This window comes from Anopheles gambiae, chromosome 2 (genome assembly GCF_943734735.2).
Source record: "Anopheles gambiae chromosome 2, idAnoGambNW_F1_1, whole genome shotgun sequence".
NCBI lineage: Eukaryota > Metazoa > Arthropoda > Insecta > Diptera > Culicidae > Anopheles > Anopheles gambiae.
In genome coordinates this window covers 89354259-89380571 of record NC_064601.1, presented here as the reverse complement: position 1 = coordinate 89380571, position 26313 = coordinate 89354259, and the positions used below count along the sequence as shown (strand labels likewise).

General features: G+C 48.8%; 3 protein-coding genes across 8 annotated transcripts in view; 2 read left to right on the top strand and 1 right to left on the bottom strand.

The window, feature by feature from the left end:
- LOC1276442 (G protein alpha o subunit) overlaps positions 1-10988 on the top strand; it is a 68515-nt gene extending 57527 nt beyond the window's left edge. For both annotated transcript variants that reach the window (XM_061640705.1, XM_061640704.1), the window contains exons 6-9: positions 2497-2625; positions 2713-2842; positions 3716-3869; positions 3975-10988. In XM_061640705.1, the coding sequence (XP_061496689.1) occupies positions 2497-2625; positions 2713-2842; positions 3716-3869; positions 3975-4162 (601 nt within the window). In that variant the 3' untranslated portion in view covers positions 4163-10988. The remainder of the gene's footprint in view (positions 1-2496; positions 2626-2712; positions 2843-3715; positions 3870-3974) is intronic.
- Positions 10989-11150: 162 nt separating this feature from the next.
- On the bottom strand, positions 11151-13121 carry LOC1276441 (cyclin-dependent kinase 5 homolog). The gene is made up of 2 exons (XM_315787.5): positions 12195-13121; positions 11151-12118 (listed from the first exon to the last, which is right to left on the bottom strand). The coding sequence occupies exons 1-2, from the start codon at positions 12913-12915 to the stop codon at positions 11970-11972; spliced, it is 870 nt and encodes a 289-aa protein (XP_315787.4). The 5' UTR covers positions 12916-13121; the 3' UTR covers positions 11151-11969.
- A 430-nt stretch (positions 13122-13551) lies between these two features.
- Positions 13552-26170, top strand: LOC1276440 (dnaJ homolog subfamily C member 13). Of its 5 annotated transcripts, none has more exons than XM_061663596.1 (16): positions 13552-13670; positions 14644-15171; positions 15244-15532; positions 15614-15754; positions 16766-16978; positions 17319-18167; positions 18250-19032; positions 19110-19675; positions 19757-19925; positions 19995-21122; positions 21196-21393; positions 21463-22811; positions 23372-24791; positions 24868-24990; positions 25064-25322; positions 25409-26170. In XM_061663596.1, exons 3-16 carry the CDS (start codon positions 15338-15340, stop codon positions 25540-25542), a joined length of 7527 nt encoding a protein of 2508 aa, XP_061519580.1. In that variant the 5' UTR covers positions 13552-13670; positions 14644-15171; positions 15244-15337; the 3' UTR covers positions 25543-26170. The 5 variants fall into 5 exon arrangements, with proteins under 5 accessions (XP_061519580.1, XP_061519583.1, XP_061519581.1 ...); XM_061663597.1 differs by having other exon boundaries at positions 13581-13599; XM_061663599.1 differs by lacking the exon at positions 16766-16978.
- Positions 26171-26313: the final 143 nt, after the last annotated feature.

Below are 26313 nucleotides of genomic sequence, written 5' to 3'. Positions count from 1 at the left end.
TTGGCGGTGGTGGAAGAAGGTGATGGAAGTCTTGCTGTGTGGCGTTGCAAAACTATGCAGCCCCGTAAAACAAAACAAAAGCTCGGATCCCGGCGCTCTGAAAGGCGAGCCGCCCACCGAAAGCCGAAGTCCAATAAAAAAACCAATCGTTGGGAAATTAAATTTTATAATGCCCTTTTACAACCGGGCCCTCGTTGTGTGTCCGTTGCGTCTTCTTTCCAGTTCGCATCTAACTGCAAACACGTGGTAGCGAAGCATTTATCGTGCATCGATCAGCAAAACGGGGCCCTTATTGCAAAGCGTACGCGTAATTATAGACCCGCCGTTTAATGATAGATGAGCCACTTGGGGGACTTATGGGAGAGGGTGGGATGGGGGAGCCCGGGGGAGCGCGCACTGTACACAGCTTTATGACGCCGCAGTCGGCTAAAGTGTGGATGTGGTTTACCGGCCCTCTGTCCGGTGCGAGGTGTGGCCTATGTTCCTGTTAGTCGTTCCGATGTTCCGAGTCACGGGAGGCGCGTGCGCTACCGTTTAGGTCTGGCTCTGAATTGTTATGTCTTTTCTGGGATAAAGGGCAGCCATCAGCTGAAGCAGTTGAAGCAGCTGAAGCAGTTTATTCCTCTATCAACAAGCGTAACGTTTTATTGGAAAACTGAAAGTTAAAGCGGGGTTTTTTCCTCCTCTTCTCTATTTTAATCTCCCTTTCGCTTGCTAATCTGACTTGCAGGGGGAGGAGCCATCGGCGGGCGGTGCAAAGTAGGTGCATCAAAACATACTGCGCCGAACTGATTAGCCCCGCCGTGAGTGTGTTGGCTGTCGTTGGTGGCATGTTCACATTCGTGCATTTGCTTTCCCTCGGTGGCTTGGGCTACGAACCGTTTTTGTGTCATCGCCGCCGTGTGCTTGCTGCTTTTCCCCCGTCACTGTACCATTCCCTATTTCCCAATGGTTTTTTTTTTCTTCTGCAAAGCTGATAACCCGTTTTTCCGACCACCACCACCACCACCACCACCACTACGACTCCGGGGAGACAGAATCTGGATGGCGTCACGCGCAAAACGAACCAGCCAGCTCGTCGTACAACCCAACCGTCGTCAAACTGCTCCTCGCCGTCTTCTCCATGGTGTCATGGTACCAAAAGGGAGTTTGCCAAAGTCCGATGCCATCTCCATGTCCTCGTTCTTTTGACGTAAACGGTTTCATAAGCGGTGTGTGTGTGTGTGTGTTTGTGTGGGTTGCTTTCCGTGTCGGTCGGCGCACCGCCCAGTGGTTGTCCAGTTCCAACTGGCTGGGTTCGCCGGTTAAATAATCCATCCACTGCACCGATGGCTACAAGCGCCAAAGGGCTAAGAATGTGTGGCCAGGCCAGCAAAGCGATCCAAACGGCGTGTGTGTGCACGGGGCGGCTGCTGCTTGACTATCCGTAATCCACTGTACGCGTCAGTTCATTACCTGCAAACTGCTGCCCCTCCGCCCCAATGAAGTGAAGAGTTAGTGCCCGGTCATACATGGCGTGAGTCGCGATTTATTGAATCATTGATCTTTTGCTGTTTCGCAATGCTTTTTCCCTCATAATGAGGGAACTTCGTCAACGGGTGGTTTGATTACCGACAAGACGATCGCGCTCTGCATTAGAGTCTCCTGTTCAGCCCTGTGCCATAGTGGTGGGAGTTCCGATTTGTTGTTCGGAATCAATTCTGGAGCCGATTCCAATGTTAAAATCGATTCCGATTCCGGAGCCAATTCCGGATTTAACTCCAGAGTTGATTCCGAATTTGACTCCGGAGCTGATTCCGGAGTTGAATCCGGATTCGATTCCAGAATCAGAGTAAGTTCCGGAATTAAAATCGGCTCCGGAATCGGAATTGACCTGGGAATCTCGATTTGTTCCGATAACAGAATAAGAATTGACTCCAGAATTGGAATTGGCTCCGGAATGAGAATCAGTTGTTGACTTGAAATAAGAAGTTTCGGTAGCGAAATCAGTCCGGGAATCTCCATGAGAATGACTTGTTTACAATTAAATTTTGATCCTTTGTGGAATCAATACGTAGCATCATTAGATCCAAACAGCTCTTGTTATGGAGATGCCGAAACCGTCTCCGATTCCGGAACCGAATCCGATTCCAGAGCCGATTCTGATTCCGGAGCTGATTCCGATTCCGGAACTGAATCCGATTCCGGAGCCGATTCCGATTCCAGAGCTGATTCCGATTCCGGAGCCGAATTTGATTTTGGAGCCAATTCCGGAACCAATTCCGGAGCCGATTCCGGATTCGATTCCATATTCCAGAAAACTTCGAAGCTAGCTGGAATCGATTCCGACAAAAACGTCATTTTTCCCATCACTAATTTTGTCACAGCGGCAATGTTGTCCCAGATTTTCACGCAACAGGAGCGCGAACACGAACCCTCTCTTTCCTCTCTCACATCAAGAAATTAGAATGAAGCGCAATGCTTAACTCACTCTTCACTCTTCCATCCACTACCCAGTTTCCTGGACGACCTTGACCGATTGGGTGCCAAGGACTATCAGCCGACGGAGCAGGACATCCTACGGACGCGTGTCAAAACTACCGGCATCGTGGAGGTGCACTTCTCCTTCAAGAACTTAAACTTCAAGTAAGTACTGGATGGGAGTTCTATCGGGTCTTCCTCGGTCGAACATGAATCTAATTAATTATGCTATGTAAACACATTTTTCCCCAGGCTCTTCGATGTCGGCGGCCAGCGGTCGGAGCGAAAGAAGTGGATCCACTGCTTCGAGGACGTCACCGCCATCATCTTTTGCGTGGCCATGTCGGAGTACGACCAGGTGTTACACGAAGATGAAACCACGGTAAGCAACCACGGTATGGGGTAGACGGGTAAAAACGGGGTGCTTGTGTGTGGCACTTATGTAAGAGGGCGCGGGAAGATCCCCCCCGTAGCCATAAAATTAAAGTCAGACCGGTGTGCGTGAAGTGTTTAATTTGACGTCACACACAATAATCATCACTCACATCGGATTGGCGTGGTTAAATATTAATTTATCATTTTATGCTGTGGAGAATGCGTTCCCTCCCGCCCGCCACCTCGCTTGCAATGTGCATGCGATCCCCCCGATCCGGTGCATTTTTAAGTAGGTCAGACATGGCGGTGGTGGCACACCGTCTGCTGGCAGGGTGCGTCGTTGTTGTTTTGTTTTAGATAAAATGCAGACCAAACAAGTCCTGCAAACGGTGTGCACATATATAGGTACAAAGAAAACTGAGGAAAAAGAATAACTTTGCGCTGAATTGTATTCAAACCACCGTTGCATAACGGATAAAAGGATACTGTTTTAGGTGATTTTATTTCCTCTCCCGGCAGCTGCATTGAACGGAACTGGTTTGGTGCGAAAAGCGGGCTTACGCAATTGGCGCTGCGTTGGCCGCGGTGCGTTACCCAACGTGCTAAAGTTTCACCAAAACGCGTGGTATCCCTTTGACCTCCGATTACGAAAGTCCCCACCCATGTGGTGGTGGTAAAAAAGGGAGAAGGAAGTGGATGGGGGGAAGAGTAGGCTTTTACAATAAGTAAAATAAGGATTCACTAACCCATTTCAGCAAATTGGGGTCGATTCGCGCATGTTATTACGCGATCGTCGCACGTAGCCTGTTTAACCCACTTCTAGAGCGTAATGCGTATTTAATGTTTAATGCTTTCTTTCCTCTTTTTTTCCCCACACCAGAACCGCATGCAAGAGTCGCTGAAGCTGTTCGACTCGATCTGCAACAACAAATGGTTCACCGATACCTCAATCATTCTATTTCTGAACAAGAAGGATCTGTTCGAGGAGAAAATCCGGAAAAGTCCGCTGACAATCTGCTTCCCGGAGTATACGGGTACGTTCTATCCACCGCACGTGGAAGCGGAAACCGCAAAGCCACGAGGTTTATCCATCCCTAACAATGTGCTTTCTTGTTGTGTCTGTTTTCCCTCCCCTGCAGGTGGACAGGAGTACGGTGAGGCGGCAGCCTACATTCAGGCGCAGTTCGAGGCTAAAAATAAGTCCACATCAAAGGAAATCTATTGCCACATGACATGTGCAACGGACACCAACAACATCCAGTTCGTGTTCGACGCCGTCACCGACGTTATCATAGCGAACAACCTGCGCGGCTGCGGTCTGTACTAAATGGGGAGCATTGTGCGCGCCCGTCTCGTGGTCGCCGTGTGCGCGGCCCGCGTTCCTCTCCCGTAATGTAACCAGAAACAGCGGCAGCAGAAGAGAAGAACAACGTTTGCTCTGGGTGAGGGTGGCTGCTCTGTTTTCGTGTGTGGCAGCCCTACGGCCCAACCTTCAGCCCCCCCTCTAGCGCGTCATACACACGCACATACCCCGCTTATAATAATGGATTGAGAAAAGATGTACATCGAAACGGTCGGTGGAAGCGAAATAGGGGCATGATTGTATGTTTTTTTATGTTGTTGCTGTTTTGTTTTTGGGTGTATGTGAGATACATACCGGTGGGGGGGGTCACTTGTTCCCCAATCCCCCCCTGGGAATCGGGAGTTCTGGGTTGCAACGGATCAAAGGCCACATGTTGTTGTAGCGCAAAGATTTTGCAGGTTTATTTTATTGAGTTGTTGTTTTTATTTCGACGAAGGATTAAACGAGTACACGAGCGTGGATTGTCGGCCCTTACACTATATCGTGAACTACGCGAGAAGCTCTTACTATCCTCCCTCGCCGCTGCTACATTTGAGGATCATTCGGTGTCATATCGGTGTCGAGAGAGAGTCGAAAGAAAAGCTTCCTCGACAGGGGGTTAAAAACGGTGACGAAACCGAACAGAATAGGATGAAAGCAGAAAGAGAAGAGAGGATATGCTTAGCCACTAATTTGACGTCATCGCCGTTGGTTTAATTGCGTTTCACTCTGAGCTGAGACAGATCGGACACTATGACATTACAATAGCACTTCGCCGAAGGATACAAAAAAGCAAACAAAAAATAATATAATTATTAATAAAACCTGCAGGGACAGTGGCAATAGGGGGAAGGGTAGGGCGGGGCGATGGGGGGAGAGGGAGGGAGGTTTACAATGTGTTCAAAACTGCGGTGTGTAGTAGCGTACTTTTGGCCGTGGCAGGGAGCGGCAAGTACAAGCCAGAAGCAGCAGCCAACACTCTGATCCGTGGGCTAGGATCAGAACAGGAATGGGAGTGAACGTTGGGAGTGTTAGCAGCAGAAGCAGTAGTATTAGTAGCATACTCTACCTAAATCGCAACAAACAAACAAAAAAAAAACAAACGGAAGATACACAGAACGCACAAGGAAAGTACTAACTCTACTCTAGTGTGTAATCTTACCTTATACCTTTTCCCCCATACGATCGCAAAGCATACGATCGGCAGATAGCCGACAGGACCGATGAGCCAGTGTGTGTGTTTTGGTTACAGTGTTTTTTGGTAGCTCAAAATGCTCTCACGCCCCAAGTCCCTCGTACGATTAGTGTAACAAAAAGGTGTGGCATGACATGTTTTATTCGAGTTTTCGAATTCGAATCACATCGCAAAAATGGAACCGGCACGTGGCGCTTTCGCGTTTCGTGTTTTTTCATATCTTTTCGTGCAAAAGAAAACAAAAATTGGGGAAAACACAAGATGCACTTGTTTTGAGGGAAACTGCTTGTCACGCCCCAACGGCTTTACGACCTGGGCAGGAGACATTTTCGTTAGCTTTGTTCGGTGGTGGAATCTAGCTAAAAAGAAACATTCTTCCTCGTTTTGAACTAGAGGAAGAAAACGCACTGCGCGCGCGCACGCACACATATTTCCCAATTTATTGTATGTAATGTTTTATGTTGTTACGTTTTGTTTTGTTTTTTTTTTTTTAATATTATTTCGGCTGTTAAGGAGTAACACGTACACGTAAAGAAGAAGTAAGGAGAAAGGAAACAGAGAAACCTATTTATTATTATTGCTATTTGTATTAATACTACTGTAATTATTCTTATTGCGTACATTTAGAGAGAAAGAGAGAAAGGGGGGTTGGCTCGTCGCCGCCAACTACTCGTGTGCGCGTGAGTGTGGATGTGTGTTTTGCCAGCCCCATTTTAAAAGTGTTTGGCAAAACTGAAACTAAACAGTTAAGGTAACCAGCGCACATCTGTTCGGGATAGGTAACGACCACAAACAAACGCAAAACTTGGTCCTAAAGTTTCGGTGGAATGATACGCACACAAAAAAAAAACGCAAAATGCTATCCAATCTCGCGATTTAGCCCAGTTGGTGGTTGTTTGAAGCATCGGGTATACTTGTTAAGGCCCCAAAACAAATGCAAAAAAACGGCACGGACAAATGGATGTGATTGTCCGTTAGGAGATGAGGCGCACAACGTTACATGCGGGTTAGAAACGCTATTCAGTTGCATCTACATTCCTTAACGAGGGTATTTCTTAATGGTTATTTGCTACAACAAGCGCACACAAACACACAGCACCATCGTCCCTGTTCCCTCCCTATCGTTCCTATAAATACCAACCAACCCCGTAAAGTCCCATCCAGTATTTTTCATAAATGAATCGCGCCACCATTTAAAGCCTACCAGTCAGTCACACACACGCACACACGCACATGCAAATCAGAAAACAATGCACAATATTTAAGAGAGATTCTATTAATTAGTACTTTAGCACCAAAGCAGAAGCAAACGAAATCAAAGATTATTGAAAGATCGGCTCGTGTGTGTGTGTGCGTCAGCACAAGATCACCCTCTAGTTTACCCCCTCTAGTGGGGCGGAAGGGACGGCGGGTGGTGAAGAGGGTGTACTCTATTTTCTATCGTTAAGCTCTGCCGCATAACACGTGTCGCGCTCACGTCTTCTGCCTTTTCCGCAGCTTTGTGCCAACGAAACGAAGATCGATGTTTGTTCTCTATCTTTGCTACAGTTAAGGGATTTTGTCCGCGTTGTTTTGTTTCACCCCCTCCCTCCCCTTTTCTCTCTGTGGTTGTGAAGAATGGTGAAGGATGCTGTAGATGAAAAGGCTACTAATGCCAGGAACAGGTGTGTGCCCATATAAACATGCGCTTCTTTGCAGTTAGTTTGCCCTTCTTTTACCACCTTTCCTTGCACTGCCCTGGGTGAGTGTGTGTGTGTGCCATACCGGGTCGTCCGTACGGCTCGGCACGGCTGGTACCACCCCGAGGGCTTCGACAATCCGACGGTAACAGATTTATGTATTTTTCGTCAATCGATACGTTTTACGCGTAGCAATACACAACAGTCCGTTTAAACAATCCTTTAGTAAAAGTACAAAGCTATCTCTCTCTAGCCTCTCGTTCTTTAGCAGCGCTTTGCGTATTTATATTCCGTTTAGGATAGTTCGAAACGCTACCACAACCACACCAGGCGCCCTGCCCTGTTGTACACGTTCGATAGTAACGGCCGTAAATGTAACAAAAAAGGGTTGGGTTCAGAAAATCATAAAATCAAAACTATTGGCAAATTGGCTTTACCAGCAACACTCGCCGTGTGTGTGTGTGTGTGCGCTCACAAACGACCAAATAATGAAAATTCAGAACATAATCTGCACACCAAGCGGCGAAAGAAGGATCCTGGCTGAACGAAACAAAACAAAACAAAACTAACCACAAGCGTAACGCGCGTAACGGTGTGACCGGTGGCAGGTAACGCAGAGAAGAAGTGTAGCACGTGCGGCACCGTGAGCACCGTGAAGGAATGATTCTACTTCTATTTTTGATAAAAAAAAGAAAACATAATTTTTAATATTTTTTCTACAAATCCTATAAACCAGACGAACACGAAGATGCCGGATTGCGCCGAGCGGGAAGTAATGCGCAAAGCACCGTTTGCTGCAAGCGCCACATCAAACCGTGGCACACCGTGTCTAGGTGCGCGCCATGTCGCTTAAGAGAGAATCACACATCATACACGCATTAAAACACACATACAGAAACAATAGCGTAAACTATATAGTATTATGTATTAAGAAATATCTCAATGAAAGTATGGGCGAAAAATGAAATCATTTCTATTGCTATTTTCTCACCGGCAGATTGTATCGTTTGTTTTTTTGTATCTTTTCCAACCATTGTTACGCACGGTTCCTTGCTCAGCAGAGAAGGAGGAGTGTATTGTATTGCCGACAATGGCCGACTATTTGCCATTTTGTTCGAAAGCAAGACATACCTAATCTGCCTGTGCTACATAATAAGCACTGTCGAAGCAAAAAGCGCTTTCTAAACGTATCCCACTTTTCATCACTTCCGGGGTTTTCGGTTCCATTTCAAACAGGGTTTTCTGAATTCTAACGGTAAATAAATCATCTCCACGTGCTTATCAATCAAATACGGAAACGGAGTGGCCGCGCATTCGCGCTCCCTAGGAGCAAAACATAGCACAAACATAGAACTAATACAACAAGCATAATTGCATAAAACGCGAAACTTGCGGCTATGTAAGTACCGCGAAGGAAGGAGCAAAAACCCGCACGCAAAAGGTGTATCCGAACGAAGAAAAGAGAGAAATAGAAAATCCAAACACGCCAATACGAGAGCAGAAGAAACACTTGGAAACTGGATGAATGAAATTGTACCGCACAAGTGAGGCAAACCTATATCCGCTTTTGACTACCCAAAATAAGTATCTTTTTTGAGTAAACAAAAGAAGAAGAAGAAGAAGAAGAAGAAGAAGTAAAACCAATGAGTAAAGAAAAGGAGGTGGTAGTAAGCGCAAAACACACACACATACAAAAACAAACAAACAAACACAAATAATCTAAACAAATACTATAATATTTGACGATAAAAAGAGAGAAACATTTAGAATGAGAAAACCAATGTGACATAAAACAAGTGTGGCAGTGAGCAGCAGGCGGCTAGAAAGGAAACTATCTTAGGAACAGAATGAAATGGTTAATAATAAAAAAGGGTAGGAAAAATCTACAACAAGAAAGAAAAAAGAAACTAAAGAAGAACAAAAAAAACAACCCCTACAAACATACGAAAAGAGATAAAACTAAAACAAACCCTAGATTAGAACGCGTTACGTGAGAAAAGTGAACAAACAAACTGAAGCAGATTGGTTTAAGGCAGCGGAAGCAAAGTGATGCTGCAGCTAGTATCAATAATAGTGGCATCAACACGCAAGAATCTTTTTTCTCTCACAAGAGAAAACACATCAATAAGTCAAACTCTGCAGTATAAATCAACCACATCAAAACACAATCCCCTGGGGCGTCGTCCGCTCTTAGTTATTACGCATTTACTACGCATCACACATAAATCGAAGCTAATTGGATAAGGAAGACATTGGACATTGGGCAGCTGAAGAGATAGAGGGGTAGCATCCCGCGCCATCCCACGAGCTCTGGAGTGCGGGGGGCACAGGTTTTGTTAGATAAAGATTCGTTTTTTCTCGCCAATCCCAACGCCAACAAGCAGGGCAGGATAAGTGGCAGGATGTCTAGGTATAAATCCCCCGCTCGGCTGATATATCGTTCCGAATTTATTGCTAACACCATAACCAATAGTCTTACGGCGATATTAGATCATTCATCCCGAATAGATCCATCATTGCCCTTCCCAAAAACGCACACACACGATTTCCGTCGCGAAACGCGTTGTGTGGGGCTGCAAAACGACGGACGCAGGTCCTTGCTTCTTGCGCATTACGCTTCAAATCGTGTGGCACGTGGCTTTTTCTACACACAACAACTACAACAACACCCGCTACCAATCTCTCTCTCTCACCATTCTGGTTTTCTTCTTCACTTTCAACAACAACAACACACGTTCGCACAACGCGGACAAAGGTGGTGGTGGTGAATCCTTTGAGTAAGTAAGAATTTAAAGCGACAAAAACCAAACTAAACAAACAAACAAAAAAACGCATTCATACAGAGATACAGACATTTATTCTTATTACCACCTCGAAAAGTTCGCTGTTTGGGGGATGGTTTGTGGAAGTAGTTTGTGGAAACGCTGTGTGCTGTGGCTGCAGGAATGAGATTTGTTCGAGAAACTAGAAGCAAGAGGAGAGGAAGAAGAAGAAGAAGTAAAACAAAAACGTCTCAAATTTATTACAAAACTTGATGAAAGGTAGCAAAAAAAACCTGGTAATAAGAAACATTGCGAATGTAGCTATATATAGCAGAGCAGTAAGAGGAGAGGGGGGAATATGAAAGAAGGTATGCAACATTCAAAAGAAGTATATATAAAATAACAAAACAAACAAAACTATTAGAAACTGTAAAATGGAACAAAGAAGAGAGAGAGAGAAAGAGAGAACAAGGAAACAAGAAGTTAAAAGAAACCATACAAAAAAGGTAAAAAGATAAAAGATTAATAAAAGTCGTAAACAAACAAACAAAACAAAACAAAAGAGAGTGGGGAAAGCAAAACAAAACGTGAACTCTGGAGATAGCAAGCAAAACGATGAAATGTACACCAATAAAATGAGTACCTTCGGGTACAAAAACCTACTTCCAATGCAAACGGAAGTGGTGCGTTTTTTTTGCTTTATCATCAACTCTCCCTGCTCTCCCCCAACAAAACGAGTGTTTATGAAGCGCACGCTAACATATGGGCTAATGTGTAAAGGATTGGAAAATTTGAAGAACAAACCAAAGGAAATGGAAAGTGAAAACACAAAAGGAGATAAAACTACTTTGTGCGGCACATACAAAACAAAAAAAAGACCCCAACAACATCGCAAACTCTTTCTCTGGTGGCATTAAACAGAACAAAAAGAAGAAGAAAAAAAAAACGTCGTAGATACATCACATTATAAAGGCATATATAGGGTTGAGTAAACGGTACACAAACATCCTCTCTGTCTCTCTCTCCGCATAACAGCAGCAAAACGCAGCAAATCAGCAGCAGTAAAAGGTGGCAGGAGCAAAGGCAGGTTAAGAATAACAGAGTAAAAGCACCACAAACCCGAAAAAAAGGAACAAACAAACAAAACAAAACAAACAAAAAAGGTAAACCAAACATATATTTAACTTAATGTGTATGTAATTTTATGTGTGATGTAAAAATCGGAGAAATAAATGCGTTTTAGCCACTAAAGTCATAAGAAAAAAAAAGGAAGACGTTGTTGATTGTTTCCTGGTTTTTTGGTGTCATCACGTTTGGCAAAGAAAGGGCGGCAACGCTTTGTTTTCAGTACTACTGATACTAATAGTATATGTATATAATTGTATTATAATTTACATACAAATGGCTTTGGATTGCTGTACTCGGTGTTACATCAACTTCTAGCAGTAGATCTGAGCAAAAAAGAGGTTTTATTTTTTCATTCTTTACTTCCTTTTGCTTTCACGTCTTTGCTCCTGTTACTTGAATTCTATTACTCGCACACGCGACATACAACACAACGAAGCACAGCGGAAAATTAACGGAAAAAGGGTAAGCAAAATCAAATAAAAAAAAAAAACAAAAAAATAAACTTATCACACACTAGCTCTAGCACAAATCAGTCCGAAATCGAGGTTTCTCATCACAATTGTTCGGAATATCGTAAAATATCGTTAAGATAAGGGGGTGCGACGAATTCGCTTGCTCTAGCACACGGTTGGACGTTTTAAAACCTCTCCTCCTGCACCATCAAATCCCCACCACACCAAGCAGCATTGTTGTAAAAAGAGGGAAGAGGTAACACACCGAGATTGACCCGTTACGAGTAGTGTGAAAAGGAAGTGGAGCTGGTTTTGTTTCGCACGCCGCACGCAACGAAGGAGGAGCAGGCCACACGAGTTTCATTCGTTGATTGTTTCCAGCAGGGGCGTAGACGACGGGGAGAAGGAATGCACGTCACCCGGCTGGCAGGCAGGGGAAGGAATCGTACCACCGTCCACTGGCACTGGCGGCCGCCTGCTGCCCACATCCTCGCACATCAACTGCTCCGTCGGTGAAGGTGTTGTTCCGGGGGATACTTTGGTCGACAGTAGCGCCCGTAACTGCTAGAACCGCTTTCAGTTTTCGGTAAAGTACGGATGGGACATGGCCTGTTCGGCGCTGAGTCTCAGCAGTGGACGGCAGACGAGCAGCTTCTGCAGCAGATCGCGCCCTTTCGAGTTGAGACGCGGCACCACCTGGCTCCAGGACGTTGTCGGTGGGTACACTGTAGGGGGGAAAAGATGTCCATTAATGCTGGTGCGGGGTTTAAATATGGGGAGAGGACTAACGAGCATACGCACATGGGAAGGGTTTGTAATCGGACAGCTGCGTAATGCCGGGCCAGTTCTCCTCCTCCGGCGTACCGAGCAGCTTGAATATTCGCTTCAGCTGATCGTCGACATCGGAGCCGGGAAAGAGGGGCCGGCCCGCGTTCGCCAGCTCCGCAAAGATGCACCCGGCCGACCACATGTCGATGCTGGTCGTGTACAGTTTGGCACCGAAGAGTACATCCGGCGGCCGGTACCACAGCGTCACCACCTCCGCCGAGTAGCACTTGACCGGTATGCCGAACGCGCGGGCCAGCCCAAAGTCGGCCAGCTTCAGCTCGCCGTTCTTGTTGATCAGCAGGTTCTGGGGCTTCAGATCCCGGTGCAGCACGTTGTGGCTGTGGCAGAAGGCGAGCCCGCGCAGCAGCTGGTACATGAAGCTTTTCACCACGTCCGGGTCGATCTCGCCGTTCAGGCTGTCGAAGTACTTCTTCAGATCCTGGTCGCAGTGCTCGAACACGAGCGTTAGCTTCTTGTCCGAGTGCAGCACGTCGTACAGCCGGACGATGTTTTTGTGCTTCAGCTCCTTCAGCAGGCAGATTTCGCGCAGCGCCGAGCTCGGCACACCCTCGTCGTCCTCGTCCAGCCGGACCCGCTTCAGGGCGACGATTTCGAGCGTGTCCCGGTTCTTACCCTTGAACACGGTACCGTACGTACCTTCGCCGATTTTTTCGAGCTTTTCGTACTTCTGCATGGTGAGGGGTTGCTGCGGGCGGTGGTAGTGCAACGGCTGTATGGGTGGAGGAGAGATATGTTTTAGCCTGAAAATAATGACCTGATTTTTTGCGTAGCTAATGCACCCAAACTATACGTGACGAAAAAACGAAAAACAAATGCGTGCGGAATTGTTTTTGCCAATATTTTGGATTGTTGTTCTGTGGGTTTGACAGGTTGGGGACTATGGGACAAACTTGTTGATTCGATGACCGATTTTACATGCATTTTTCATTACGTTTTTTTTAAATTGCGGAAACTTAAACATCTGCTTTCTAGTGAAAAAGTGAAAAAATCTCTCTGAAATGGCTATTGTCGCTCTTGAATTGAATATTTTGTAAACATTTCGATAAAAAAGCTGTTAAAAGTCATCGACCACTGTGCAAGAGTATTTCACCTCTAGCCGGTAAAACTGGAAGAATGTTTACAGGAACTCTTCACAACATTGTATTGTAAATAAATCATTTTTTAGTCATTCGAACTCAAAAGTTGCTCCAAACTGCAAAAGTGCTGTAAAGTCAATATCATCACGCTGTTCCAAACCGTTGCCCACAAAACACCGTCAACGGCGATCCCAGGGAGGAGGTGAAATACACTCGCTCGGCTTCGTCGTCATCTGTCAAGATGGGTTTTTGGCAAATAAAAAGATGGACAGCAATACAGTGTAAGCTCGGCTCCGTGCGTACGGCAGAACCTTTTTCTACAAATTAGTGATAAAAGCCACATTTTTCTAAGGTAAAAAGTTTAGCAAAGTGTGGAGCAACCCAAGGTCTCTCGTTGGTGCATCAATGCATTTTGGATGGTGCATTTTTTCGACCATAAATGAATCATTCTTTATCCCAATCTTTGTGGGGGTGATCCTGTGTGTGCGTGTGGTGTGTGAGTGTGTACCCGATGATAGAAGTACCCCAGAGAACAAGGCGAAACGGCGGTGGTGGACCATCGAAACGGACACGAAATGATGAAACTCGTTTCATCACAAAGCGATAATGTACTCCCACTTTTTGTTGTTGTGTTTGCTTGCTTCCAACGACATTTCATTTTCCTGAGTGTTTTCAATTATCGGATCACGGCTGCCCACTGCCACTGCCGGAGTTAAAAAAAACGGGGTAGAAGAAGTGGATCGGGTGTGCGTGTATTTTGTTGTTGCTGTTGTTGCATGTTTTGCTGGTTACAACGTTGAGTCACTCTAATCACCAACACCGACGGCAGTCGGTGAGTCTCGGCACAATCGCGTTTATGCGTGTGTTGCATCTTTTCGGGAGGCGTGTGCATAAGCGTAAGCCCTGCCGTGTGCGCGCGCGTGTGTGTGTGTTACCTTCTTAATTGTTTATAGCAACAGATAAGGCTTCCCTTTGCCCCGAGAGCCCTTCGCTGCGGTCGCGCTGTGGTTTGTGACACTGCGATAGGATGGGACAGAGGAAGCGGCATTTGTGCCCTTCGATGTTGATGAACCCGTCGTCAAGTGCGTCAGTCCATGCTCCATGATTTAATAGTTTCTTTACGAGCCAAGAAGTGCTCCCATTAAAGACGTCCTCTTCTCAAGACGGCCGACAATCAAGTAGGCGTGTACGCGTTTGCTTTCCTCCTCGAGACAGGTTGGAATGTTTGACATCCAGCTAAAACTGAAGCAACCTGTCCAGTGAGCTGAACATTTCGTAGCGAGAATTAACAACTCCCCCTTTGTTATCTCCCATATCTATTGCAGCCCATCATCACTACGTACATTGTAGCGATTCTGCGTCACCCACTATCTGCCACGGCACGGAGAAGACAGCTGTTTTGCAGCGTAACATCATGCACCTTCTTCTGCCCAGTTCATCGCCTCCTCGCCCGATTGGCTAAAGCGCACGCGAAAACAGCGAAAAGAGTGTGCTGCGCCCAAATGAAGTTGCCCTCTCGTCGCGCGTTCAATAATCGTATCCAATTACCACCGAAAAAATAATAGCTCAGACGTTTGCGCGTGTGTGTGTGATTGTGTGCCGTGCGCGAGTGTACGTGTTTAGATTGGCTTCCACGAGGAAGTAACTTTTTTTTGCTAGTAGAAACAGTGGCGACCTGTCGTGCCACTCACTATCACTATCGGCAACGAAAGCTGGCCAAAACGGGGAAACATTCCAAACAATTGCCAAGCCCGTGAAACGCATCAGCCTCGCATGTCACTGACCCGTCCGTGACGGTCAACGGACGTCGCGCTGGTGGAGCTGATACAGTTCTTCCAGTTTCGTCGCCGGCTGTATGTACAACCCAATTACGCTTCCCACGGCCGCTTATGCTGGTTTGGCTTATCAGCGTGTCTCCTCCGCAGCGCGACCAGGGCAGCAAAAACAGGTCACAGCAATCCGTCGCTCATCCAGGAAGAGAGGGAGGGTCTCTGTTGCGGCTGAGACGGCGTAACTACGATGGCTAACGCGACCGAAGCAGGCATCGATCTGGAATGCTTTCTCGTGACCAAACACTCGTGGAAGGGCAAGTACAAGCGCATCCTGTCGGTCGGGTCGACCGGCGTCTCGACCTACAATCCGGACAAGTTCGACGTCACCAACCGGTGGCCGTACGGTGAGGTAATCAGCGTACTGCCGAACCGGTCCGGTAATGTAAGTACAGTTGTGGCGCGTAAGTTGGCTGCCAACGGTGACAGTACTGATCATACACCTCTCATGCAAACCCCATTTCAGACGGCGTACGAGTTTGTGCTGAACCTGAGGAAGGACAAAAAGATCGACACGATCAAGCTTTCGTCGGAAAATCGGAACGAGATACTAACCTCGTTGCTGAAATACCACAAGGAGTTTGCCGAGAAACCGAAACAAACTCTGGTAAGTAATACGCCCCTCGCCCCCTCAGTCCACCCGGCGAACGGGCGCGAAAGTTGTTACAAACACATACACTCTCTCTCTTTCTCTCTCTGACTCAACCTACTCATCCTACTACTTCGGACGTGTATTAACTAGGCGTTTAGGGGTTGTTGTTTTGTGTTGTGTTGTACTTTGTGTTTCCGTGCGCATTACTCCTGTGGTGGCTCGGCTGGTATAATTTTCTTCATTTTCGTTTGTGGTCCGTGTTGTATGTATGCAATTTGTGTTCATCTCATTTGAGCCGTTTTTTTTGTGGGGGAGTGTGGCTTATATGTCGGATGATTGTTTGTCCTTTTTTGTTAAGATCTTGTTAGGCTATTATTGAGGAGTATAATACATGTATCTCTATTACTACTAAAGAATTGCACAGAAACTAATGATTGGCTACTGATATTTAAACCTATAACCTGTCTATTATTTAATTAATTTAAATTAACTCATCAATTAACGCAACTACACGTTGTCCGGTGGTTGTAATTGAACATGTTCTAAAATGCTACAATCATTCGTATTCTCACCGGTAACTAACACAAACCAGAGCAAAAGAATGGGTCAGATAATCCTCCTGTACCAAGCACGGCAACAGCAGCTCGTTTTTTGTGTGGAACAGTGCAATGCAGAGCAAACGGGTCATACTCTTAACCTTGTCCTCCGTGTCCAGTACTTAACAAATTCCCTCGCCTTGCCTGGGATAAAATAAAATTATTCGATTCTCCCCTTCAATCTCACACTTTGATGATGATTGCAGAAGAGGTGGTGCAATACAAAAACTTTCGCTCTTCTTCCCCTCTTTCGAACGACCAAAACCAACGTTAAACAATTTGGTAACCTACATCGCTCCCCAATCCCGCACCCAAATCCCACCACATCACCCTTTTTTCTTCTAGTTTCTGCCACCACCCGTTCCCCCGTCCCCTGTGATGCCATCTGCACCATTTGTTCATGTTTGCCGTTTCTGTTTTGCGTTTCCAGGATGATGTAGAAAGTCCTGTCGAGTCGTTCTATTCGTCATCTTTCCCATCAGCTTCTTCATTGCTCCATTCCTCCTCCACACCCGCCGTCCGGGAAGAGCGCACCGGTGGCAAGGGGGTTGAGTGGACGTGGTGGTTAAAGACAATTGTAGCATCCTTTCTACCGCTGCCACCACCGGTTCTGCCATGTTTGCCGTGCTGTACGGTGCTAAAAGTGAGTGTCTAACCCCTCCCCATCCGTGTTTTCTGACCGCGTTTGGCGTTAGGACAGTGTAGAGCAATATTGGCTTAAGTTGGTTGTAAAGCAAACAAAAAATCATAAAAATACTTTCAGGTTAACTTTGTACAGTGTCATATGGGTAGGGTTTAGTAGTGGGGTCTGTACATTGGCCTGGGTTTAATGAAGGTACTGTAAATATTGTTTTTCTTTTGTGTTGTTGTTTTACGTTATGTTTTCGTTCGAAATTTCGTTCCGTTGTTTCCTCTTCCTCACACCGGCTAAGGTGGCATACAATATCGTAAAATCGTTTCTTTCTGTGTTACCTTTTCTTCAGAAATTCAATGCCTACAAACATCACTGGTCCGGCACGACGCTGCCCACCGTGCTGGAAGTGACGCCGGGCTCGCTGGATCAGCTCGATCCCACCACCAGCACGGTGCTGGCCAGCTACAACTACAAGGACATCGATGGCATCATCGGCATACAGGACTACCCGAACGGGATCGTGCTGGCGTACGGTGGCCACAGCCGGTTGCATCTGTTTCGCGTGGAGAACAACCACGAGATCGTGCAGATGATCGTGCAGAACGCGCAGCAGTACCTGGGCATCGACATCAAGGTGCTGAAGAAGCAAATCTCGCTCGAGCAGTTCGAGCAGCAGCGGTTCGGCGCGTACAGTGGCGACCAGCATCAGACGTCCCTGTCGGAGTTCACCGTGCAGAAGATAACGCCGCGCCATTCGGAACCGATGCGCCGGATTCTGTGCCTCACCGATACGACCGTGCTCGAGCGCGACCCGCAAACGTACAGCATCTGCACGCTGCGACCGCTGGACAACGTGTACGCGCTGGTCCGGCACGCGGACAACATTCAGAAGTTTTCGATCGAGTACAAGAATGGGCTGGTGCGGTCGTACATTACGAACGATCGCGACTCGCTGCTGGCCACGCTGCTGGACGCGGTACGGTCCTGCGGCAACCAGGATGTACACGTGCGCATCTCGAACACGCCACGGGGCAAGCGGGTCGGTCCGCTGACGGTGAGCGTGGACGAGGAGACGGAGGCGAACCTGCTGCGATACATCATCAGCAACTATCAGTATCCGGTGAAGCGTATCGATGTGATGGAGCGATTCAACGCTAACATTCCGTACAGTGGGCTCAACTACAGTGTCACGCAGGATGTAAGTGGGTGGTGGTGGTGTGTTGATTGTGTGGTCGACCGAGTTATGCCTGACACGCACGCTCGTTTTATCTCTTTTGCAGAGTCTTTTTGCGGAAAGCAAGGAACGGCTGATAACGGGTGCACTGCAGGCCCTGATCGGCAGCAAGGAAGATAACGCGCAGCTAAACAACGTCGAGCTGGAGGCATCGTTCCACGTGCTGCGCCGGCTGCTGGCTAGCAAAGTGGGCTTCGCCGCATTCACGAATCTCCCCGGGTTCCGGGAAGCGATCGGGCTGAAGGTGGTGCACGCCCTCAAGCGCAACGATCTGGCTGTGACGTACGCTGCCATCGATATGATCAACTCGCTGATGCACTCCGACCACGATCTGAAGCAGGAGCAGCTGAACAAGTCGTCGCTGCTGCACACGAAGGCCTTCCTCGAGCAGCTGCTGGACATGTGGAGCAAGCACGTGAACCTGGGCAGCGGGGCGCTGGTACTGTCCGCGATGTTGGACTTTCTTACGTTCGCGCTGTGCGTACCGTACAGCGAGACGACGGATGGCAAGCAGTTCGATTTGCTGCTCGAGATGGTCGCTGCGCGGGGCCGTACGCTGTACAAGCTGTTTCAGCATCCTTCGCTGGCGATTGTAAAGGGCAGCGGGCTGGTAATGCGAGCGCTGATTGAGGAAGGCGATACGGCCATATCGACGCAGATGCAAACGCTAGCGCTGGACGAGGCGGCCCTCTGCCGGCACCTGCTGGTGGCACTATACACACCGTCGAACGATTCCACGATGATCACCCACCGTCAGCTGTCGCGGCATCTGGTGGGCCTGTGGATAACGGACAGTGACGAAGCGATGAATCTATTGAAGCGAATTTTCGTAAGTGAAAAATAGAGTGTTTCTGTTTTGTTTGTTTTGTTACTAAAACTTTGCTTTCTGTTGCTTTTTTTGTGCAGCCCGCAGGCTTGCTGTCATTTCTGGAAAGCGAAGAGGCCGTGCCGAAGGAAGATGTCGAGGAGGACAAGCTAAACTTCCGCGACAATCTGAAGCTGGCGGTGCAACATTCCGGCAACAATAGCAAGCAGCGCCTGAACTACTTAATCGAGAAGCATCTCGAGGGCATCAAGCACTGGGGCATGAATCTGCTCGACGTGCGCCAGGAGAAGCTGCAGCAGACGCAAAAGAATCGCCCGATCGTGCTGCGCAACCGGCGCCAGAAGAAGAAGGTCGGCGAACAGGTGGTCAATTTGCCGTTGTTTTTCTACCAGTTCGGGAAGAACCACGCAATGCCGAACCTGATCTGGAACCACAAGACGCGCGAAGAGCTACGGTCGGCGCTGGAGAATGAGCTGCGCCAGTTCACCGCCGACAAGGATCTGGCCGGAAGCATGCTGGTGGCGTGGAACTACGACGAGTTTGAGGTGCAGTACCAGTGTCTGGCGGATGAGATTAAGATAGGAGATTATTACATTCGGTTGCTGCTGGAGCGGGACGATTGGCCGCAGAATTTGGTGAAAAATCCGTGAGTAGCGTTGGGATGTGCAAGAAGGGGAGTTTGGTTGTAGTTGTAGGCAATAATGCAAATAATTTATTTATATTTTAGCATCGAACTGTTCAACGCGCTGTATCGGAGGGTGTTGTGCCGGAATCGATTGAACGATGATCAGCTTACGGTGACCTCGCTGCAAGCGCTAGCCAAAGTGTACAAACGGTACTACGAGGAAATTGGATACTTCAGTGATATGCCGTACATACTGCAAATGTTAGATAGGGTGAGAAAAAAATAGAGCTTTATTTTGAAAAAAAAAAATCAGAATTGATTGATACCTTTTGATTTGCAGTGTCTTTCTCCAGCGCTCCGGGACGCACTGATCATACTGATCAAGAATCTAGTACTGCACAAATCCAACTGTCGCCCGCTAACCGACCACGTCAACTATCTGGTCGATCTGATCACCCTGGCCCACCTGCACAAAGGACGCGCAACACTGAACACCAAAACGAACGTGATCGAGGCCGGTCCAAACATGAAGCTGCACGAGGAGAAGGACTGGTACTACAATGTGGAGCGCGAGAACGAAAAGCCGGAGCGCTGCGGTCCGGTGACGTTTTCCGAGCTGAAGGAGCTCTGGTCGAAGGGCGTGCTGACGCCCCGCACGCGCTGCTGGGCGGTCGGCATGGACGGGTGGCGCTCGCTGCAACAAATACCTCAGCTAAAGTGGTGCCTGATGGCGAAGGGCACGCCGCTGTTCAACGAGACGGAGCTGGCCCAGCACGTGCTGGACATACTGAACAAGTGCACCAGCTTCTTCCCGAGCCGGGCCCGGGACGGCGAGGCGGTCCTCATCCCTGGCCCGCGGCTGTCGCGCAAGCTGTCCGAGTTCATCTGCCTGCCGCACATCGTGCAGGTGTGCCTGACGCACGATCCGGGCCTGCTGGAGCGCGTGGCCACGCTGCTCTGCCAGATCATGGAGGACAACCCGGAAATGTCGAAGGTGTACCTGACGGGTGTGTTCTACTTCATGCTAATGTACACCGGCAGTAACATTCTGCCGATCGCTCGCTTCCTGAAGATGACGCACATGAAGCAAGCGTTCCGCAGCGAGGACAGCAACTCGCAGTCGGGCATTATGCATCGTAGCATTCTCGGGCAGCTGCTGCCGGAAGCGATGATCTGCTTCCTGGAGAATCACAGTGCGGAAAAGTTTGCCGAAACGTTCCTGGGCGAGTTCGACACGCCGGAGGTGATATGGAGCTCGGAGATGAGGCGCATGCTAATCGAAAAGATTTCGGCGCATATTGCCGATTTCACGCCGAAGCTGAAGGGACACACGATGGCCCGGTACCCGTACCTGGCCATACCGGTCATCAGCTATCCGCAGCTGGAGAATGAACTGTTCTGTCACATCTTCTACCTGCGGCATCTGTGCGATACGGCCAAGTTCCCCAACTGGCCCATACCGGATCCGGTACGGCGTTTGCGGATGTCGTTTGAATGTGTATAAAGCGTACTAACTTTCTGTTTCGCCATCCGGTTTGTAGGTGCAACTGTTAAAGCACACGCTCGATGCTTGGCGCAAAGAGGTCGAGAAGAAGCCTTCGGAGATGACCGTACAGCAGGCGTACCTCGATTTGGACTTTGACGTGAGCAAAAACCCCCACCCAGAAGAGTCGGCCATCCGGAAGGCTTACTACCGGCTGGCCCAGATGTACCATCCGGACAAAAATCCCAACGGCAGGGTAAGTCATTAATCGATTGCGATCTTCCTTTCGCGTGCAATTGTTAATAGTCCTTCCGCTTGGCGTTAGGAAATCTTCGAACGCGTTAACCGTGCGTACGAGTTTCTGTGCTCGCGCAACGCGCTCAACACGGACGGGCCGAACCCGAGCAACATTGTGCTGATACTGCGCACCCAGTCGATCCTGTTCGAGCGCTACTCGGAGGAGCTGCGCCCGTACAAGTACGCCGGCTATCCGCAGCTCATCAAAACGATCCGCCTGGAAACGAAGGACGACCAGCTGTTCTCCAAAACGGTGCCGCTGCTGAGCGCTGCGTCCGAGCTGTGCTACCACACGGTACACTGTTCGGCGCTGAACGCCGAAGAGCTGCGGCGCGAGGAAGGCATCGAGGCGCTGCTCGACGCGTACTCGCGCTGCGTGTCCATCATGGGCGTCGATTCCAAGCGCGACTCGCTGCACTACGAGGTGATCTCGAACATTACGCGCTGCTTCGATGTGGCCTGCTGCTTCGACAGCTGCCGGAAGAAGATCCTCGAGCTGCCGCAGCTGATCGCGGACGTGTGCCGGGTGGTGTACTTTAAGCACTCGCTCTCGGTCAGCCTCGTTACCAGCCTGGCGGTGAACAACGTGGAGCTGCAGTGCAATCTCGTGCGCAACGGTGTCCTCTGGTCGCTGATGCTGTTCCTGTTCGATTACGACTTTACCCTCGATGAGAGTGGCGTCACGTCGGAGGAGAAGTCGAACACGCAGCAGGTAGCGAACAATCTGGCCAAACTGTCGCTGCTCGCCTGCGTCGCCCTGGCCGGCTACAGTATGACGCTGCTGGACGACCCCAAGTCGGCTGTACTGAGGGCGACATCGGCAGCAGTGACCGGTTCTACCAAATCCACCGCTAGCAACAGTCCCTCCGGTGGGCGAAGCGATTCCCCGCTCACGGTAGCGACGCGGCAAACCAACCAAACGTACTCGCAAAACGCATCCAACCTGATACAGAACAACTCGAGCCTGATCCAGTCGGTGGCCAACATCGATAAGGTACTGCAGGAAAGGAAAAACAGCGATGCGGCGGCAGTGACCGGTGACGAAGCGGAACCACCGGCAGAATGTGAAAAGGGTTTGCAGAACAAGAAGTACAAAATCAGTGCGCTGCAGGCGCCGGCGAATGCGGTGGTGAAGCATATCCTGGACCAGCTGCTGACGCCGTACGTGGCGGGCAAGATGGTGACGGACAGCGAGCAGCACGTGCTGAAGATGCTGAACTCGAACACGCGCAACCCGTATCTGATATGGGACAATGGGACGCGGGCCCAGCTGACGGACTTTCTCGAGCATCAGCGCACGGTCGCGTCGAAGGAGCAGTACGAAGACGTGTCGGAAATACACGAGCTGGTGCAAGGTTTCTCGTACGATGCGCATCGGTAAGTTGATTTTAGGTGCTATTCTACTGCTGCTGGGATAATTATCATCACAATTTATTTAAAAACGGTTTCTATTTGTTGCATTTCATGAAAATGAAAATCCACTTTTTCGTTTTAATTATTCATCCATTTTTTAACCATAAATTCTCATTGGGATTAACCAGACATCCTATTGGGATCCCACTACAAACCCAATTGGGATTCAGATACTTTTCTGAGTCTTCCAGTGTTTTCCGGCTCTGTTTCCAATATGAACAGCATTATTCAAAACATGCAAGATGTTTTTCAACAGCCTTCATTATTTGTGACAGCTGGACTGTTAAAAAAAAACTTCGCGCGATTGTTGAATAATGCCGTTCACTTTATAAACTGATCCGGAAAACAACTTATACGGTAAGATGAGGATATTACAAAAATCTTATTGGAACGCTCTAATTTGAAATTTCATATGAATTCACAACCTCCTCTCCCATGATATTCAGTGATGAATCCCTAAAAACGCTTATAATGTAAAGAAACAAAACTGTATGTTAGATTAACTATTTTCTTATCATTTCCAGCGACGAGCTTAAGATTGGTGGAATTTTCATCCGCGTGTACAACGAAATGCCCACGTTTCCGATAACGAACCCGAAAAGCTTCGTGATCGATCTGCTCGAGTTTCTCAAGCAGGGCTACAATCACCTGCACGGAACGGCAGCTCCATCGAACGCAAGTGCCAATCCGGTTCCCGCCAGCCAAGCGCTAACTGGTGGCATCTTGGTCCCTACGAAAGCGTGGAAGCCGATGGTACCGGCACCTCCTCCGAAGCGTCCGGCCGGTTTGCAATCGCCAGCCGCAACGACCCCCGGCAGCGACATCAGTGCCGTGCTGAGCGAGTACGCCCGCTCGAAGCAGCGCAACCAGCTGGAACGGACAGCCGGCAGTGTCGATGGTGGTTCCGCGCAGCGGTACGATTTCACTAACAATCCGCACGCCGTCCGGCACCTGCTGATGGCACTGCAGGCCCTCATCTCCGTGATCAAATCGAACACCAACGTCGAAATGCAGTGCATCGGACACTTTGAAATGCTGTTCGGGCTGCTCTCGACGAGCGAGTGCGGAGCGGACAATCGCACGATCAAAACGCTAGCGCTCGAGGTCGTCTGTCTGGTGTCGCGCAACAAGGAGTGCGTGACCGAGATAGCGGCCTGCGAGATCGTTGGCCGCTACTTGATCGTGCTGAAGGATCCGGACCTGCGCGAGCATCAGCCGCGCGTGCTGGAAACCCTGTCCGGGCTGCTGAACGTGCCCAAGATGATCAAGGAGGCGCACACGAAGGGTGCGGTCGTCTATCTGCTCGATCTGTTCTGCAACTCCAACAACCCGGCGATACGGGAACAGTGTGCCGAGCTGCTGGCGAAGATGAACGCGGACAAGCTGAGCGGGCCGAAGGTGCGCATCACGCTGTGCAAGTATCTGCCGCCCGTCTTCCTGGACGCGATGATCGACTCCACCTCGGTCGCGGTGCAGATGTACGAGTCGACGCACGAGCACCCGGAGCTGATCTGGAACGACGACATCCGGGCGTGCGTGTCGGACGCGGTGCGCGACGCGGCGGACAGCTTCCACGTGCAGCAGCGGCGCAACGCCAAGGCGGCCTGGCGCGATCCGGAGATACTGCCCGAGCTGCTGTCGAGCGAGGTGGTCGTGTCGGGCGTGTACCTGCGCCTGTACGTGTCCAATCCGGGCTGGACGCTGCGCAAACCGAAACAGTTCCTGGCCGACCTGCTGGACTTCATCGTGGACAGTATCAGCCGGAGCGGCATGGACAGGGACGTGCTGGATCTGGCCACGACCGCGCTGGTGCTGCTGCTGAACGCACAGCCCAACCTGGCCGACTCGATACCGGTGCTGGGGCACATACCGAAGTTTTTCCGCCAGCTTTCCGTTCAGCCAAAGAGTGCCCTCACAGTATTGCATCAGCTTTCCCTTTCGGAGGTAGGTGACCCAGCATTTGGTGTTGCGGCCTTATTTTCCTTCACGATTAGTAAACTATTTTCCCTTTGTTTTACAGATCTGTGTCAGCGCAATCTCCCAGACGGAATGTATACCGTCGTTGAAATCTTGCATGGAGCACCATCGGGATCTGACGTCGACGGCGTGCGAAACGTTGAGTCGATTATTCAAATGTCAGCATGTACGTATGCACGTTAGCCGGGGGTGGAAAAACGAATCGAATAACCAGCAATTGTTTTTTTTTCCCGTTGTAGGATTCACTGATTCGTCAATCACTCGAGTGTCAATTAATTCCCTACCTGGTCGCGCTGCTCGACAGCCGGCTCGTGCTGGCGAACAATCCGGCCATGGTAAAGGCGCAGATTGTTGCCACGCTGAAAGCGATGAGCGCCAACCTCACGTACGGCGATCGGGTCACGCATCTGCTCAACCAGTACCCGATCTGGGCGGAGTACCGTGACCAGAAGCACGATCTCTTCATAACCGATACGGACGTGCGCGGATATCTAATGGGTAAGTGGGTAGCGACAAAAGGGGAGAAATCTTGTTTTCAGAAGTTGTGGATCTTAATTTGCAATTGATTTGCCCTTTCCCTGCAGGCGCACCGAACACGACCGCTGGCTATTTGACGCAAGGGCCGGCAAAGAACGTCGAAGTGCTCACTTCGCCACCGCCCATCGATCGGGATGATCCACTGTTTGCGCGCAGCAACAGCAGCGGTGGGAGTGTGTAGTAGTACGCACACGTGCTACTGTACCCTACCGTGCACCCCGCGGGAGTAGTCCCATTATGTGTTATTTGGGGTGTACGCTATTGTTTCGTTTTTCTGTTCGTTGAATCGTTTCCGTGGTGGACCAGTGCTGTATTGTAGTGTGTGTGCATTAAGATGTGATGAAAAAGTGAGTCATCGTTGCTACCACTCCGCTGCAGGAGCGATGGAGCGAATGGTCGCACTCTACTATCACCAAGCAAGTAACAAAACAGGGCAAACACTCATTTCACACATTATTTAACCACTTCCCTCACCCCCGTTTTTAGTGTGTAGCTTAGCTTTTCCGTTTATGCCCTCTCCTCTAATTTTGTTGTAATGTGATATTTTATACTAGAAGAGAGAAAAAAAGCTGAAAATTATAGAGAAAGCAAATACAGAAGAAGAAGAAAAAACAAACAAACAAAGCATAACAAAGTTCGCGCTAGTGCGACAACGAACGAACGTTGTAAAATACGATGCTCGCGCCATCAAAGCAGGCGAAAGCGCAATACCGAAAAATAAGCAAATAATTGCATGTGACAACACACACACACCGCGCGGTTCCAAGCAACAGGAAATAAAAGAAAAACTCTGTAAATCAACATAAAAATCCGCCATCAAAAGCTCGAAAAAAAAACACCGGAAAGAAAGCGTGTCCGCGGTGCCATCGTTTCGATACCACTCGGTAAGTAAATAATTATCATTAAAATATTTTTTTTTCATATCTTTATTATATAGTTTCAGACTTTTTTG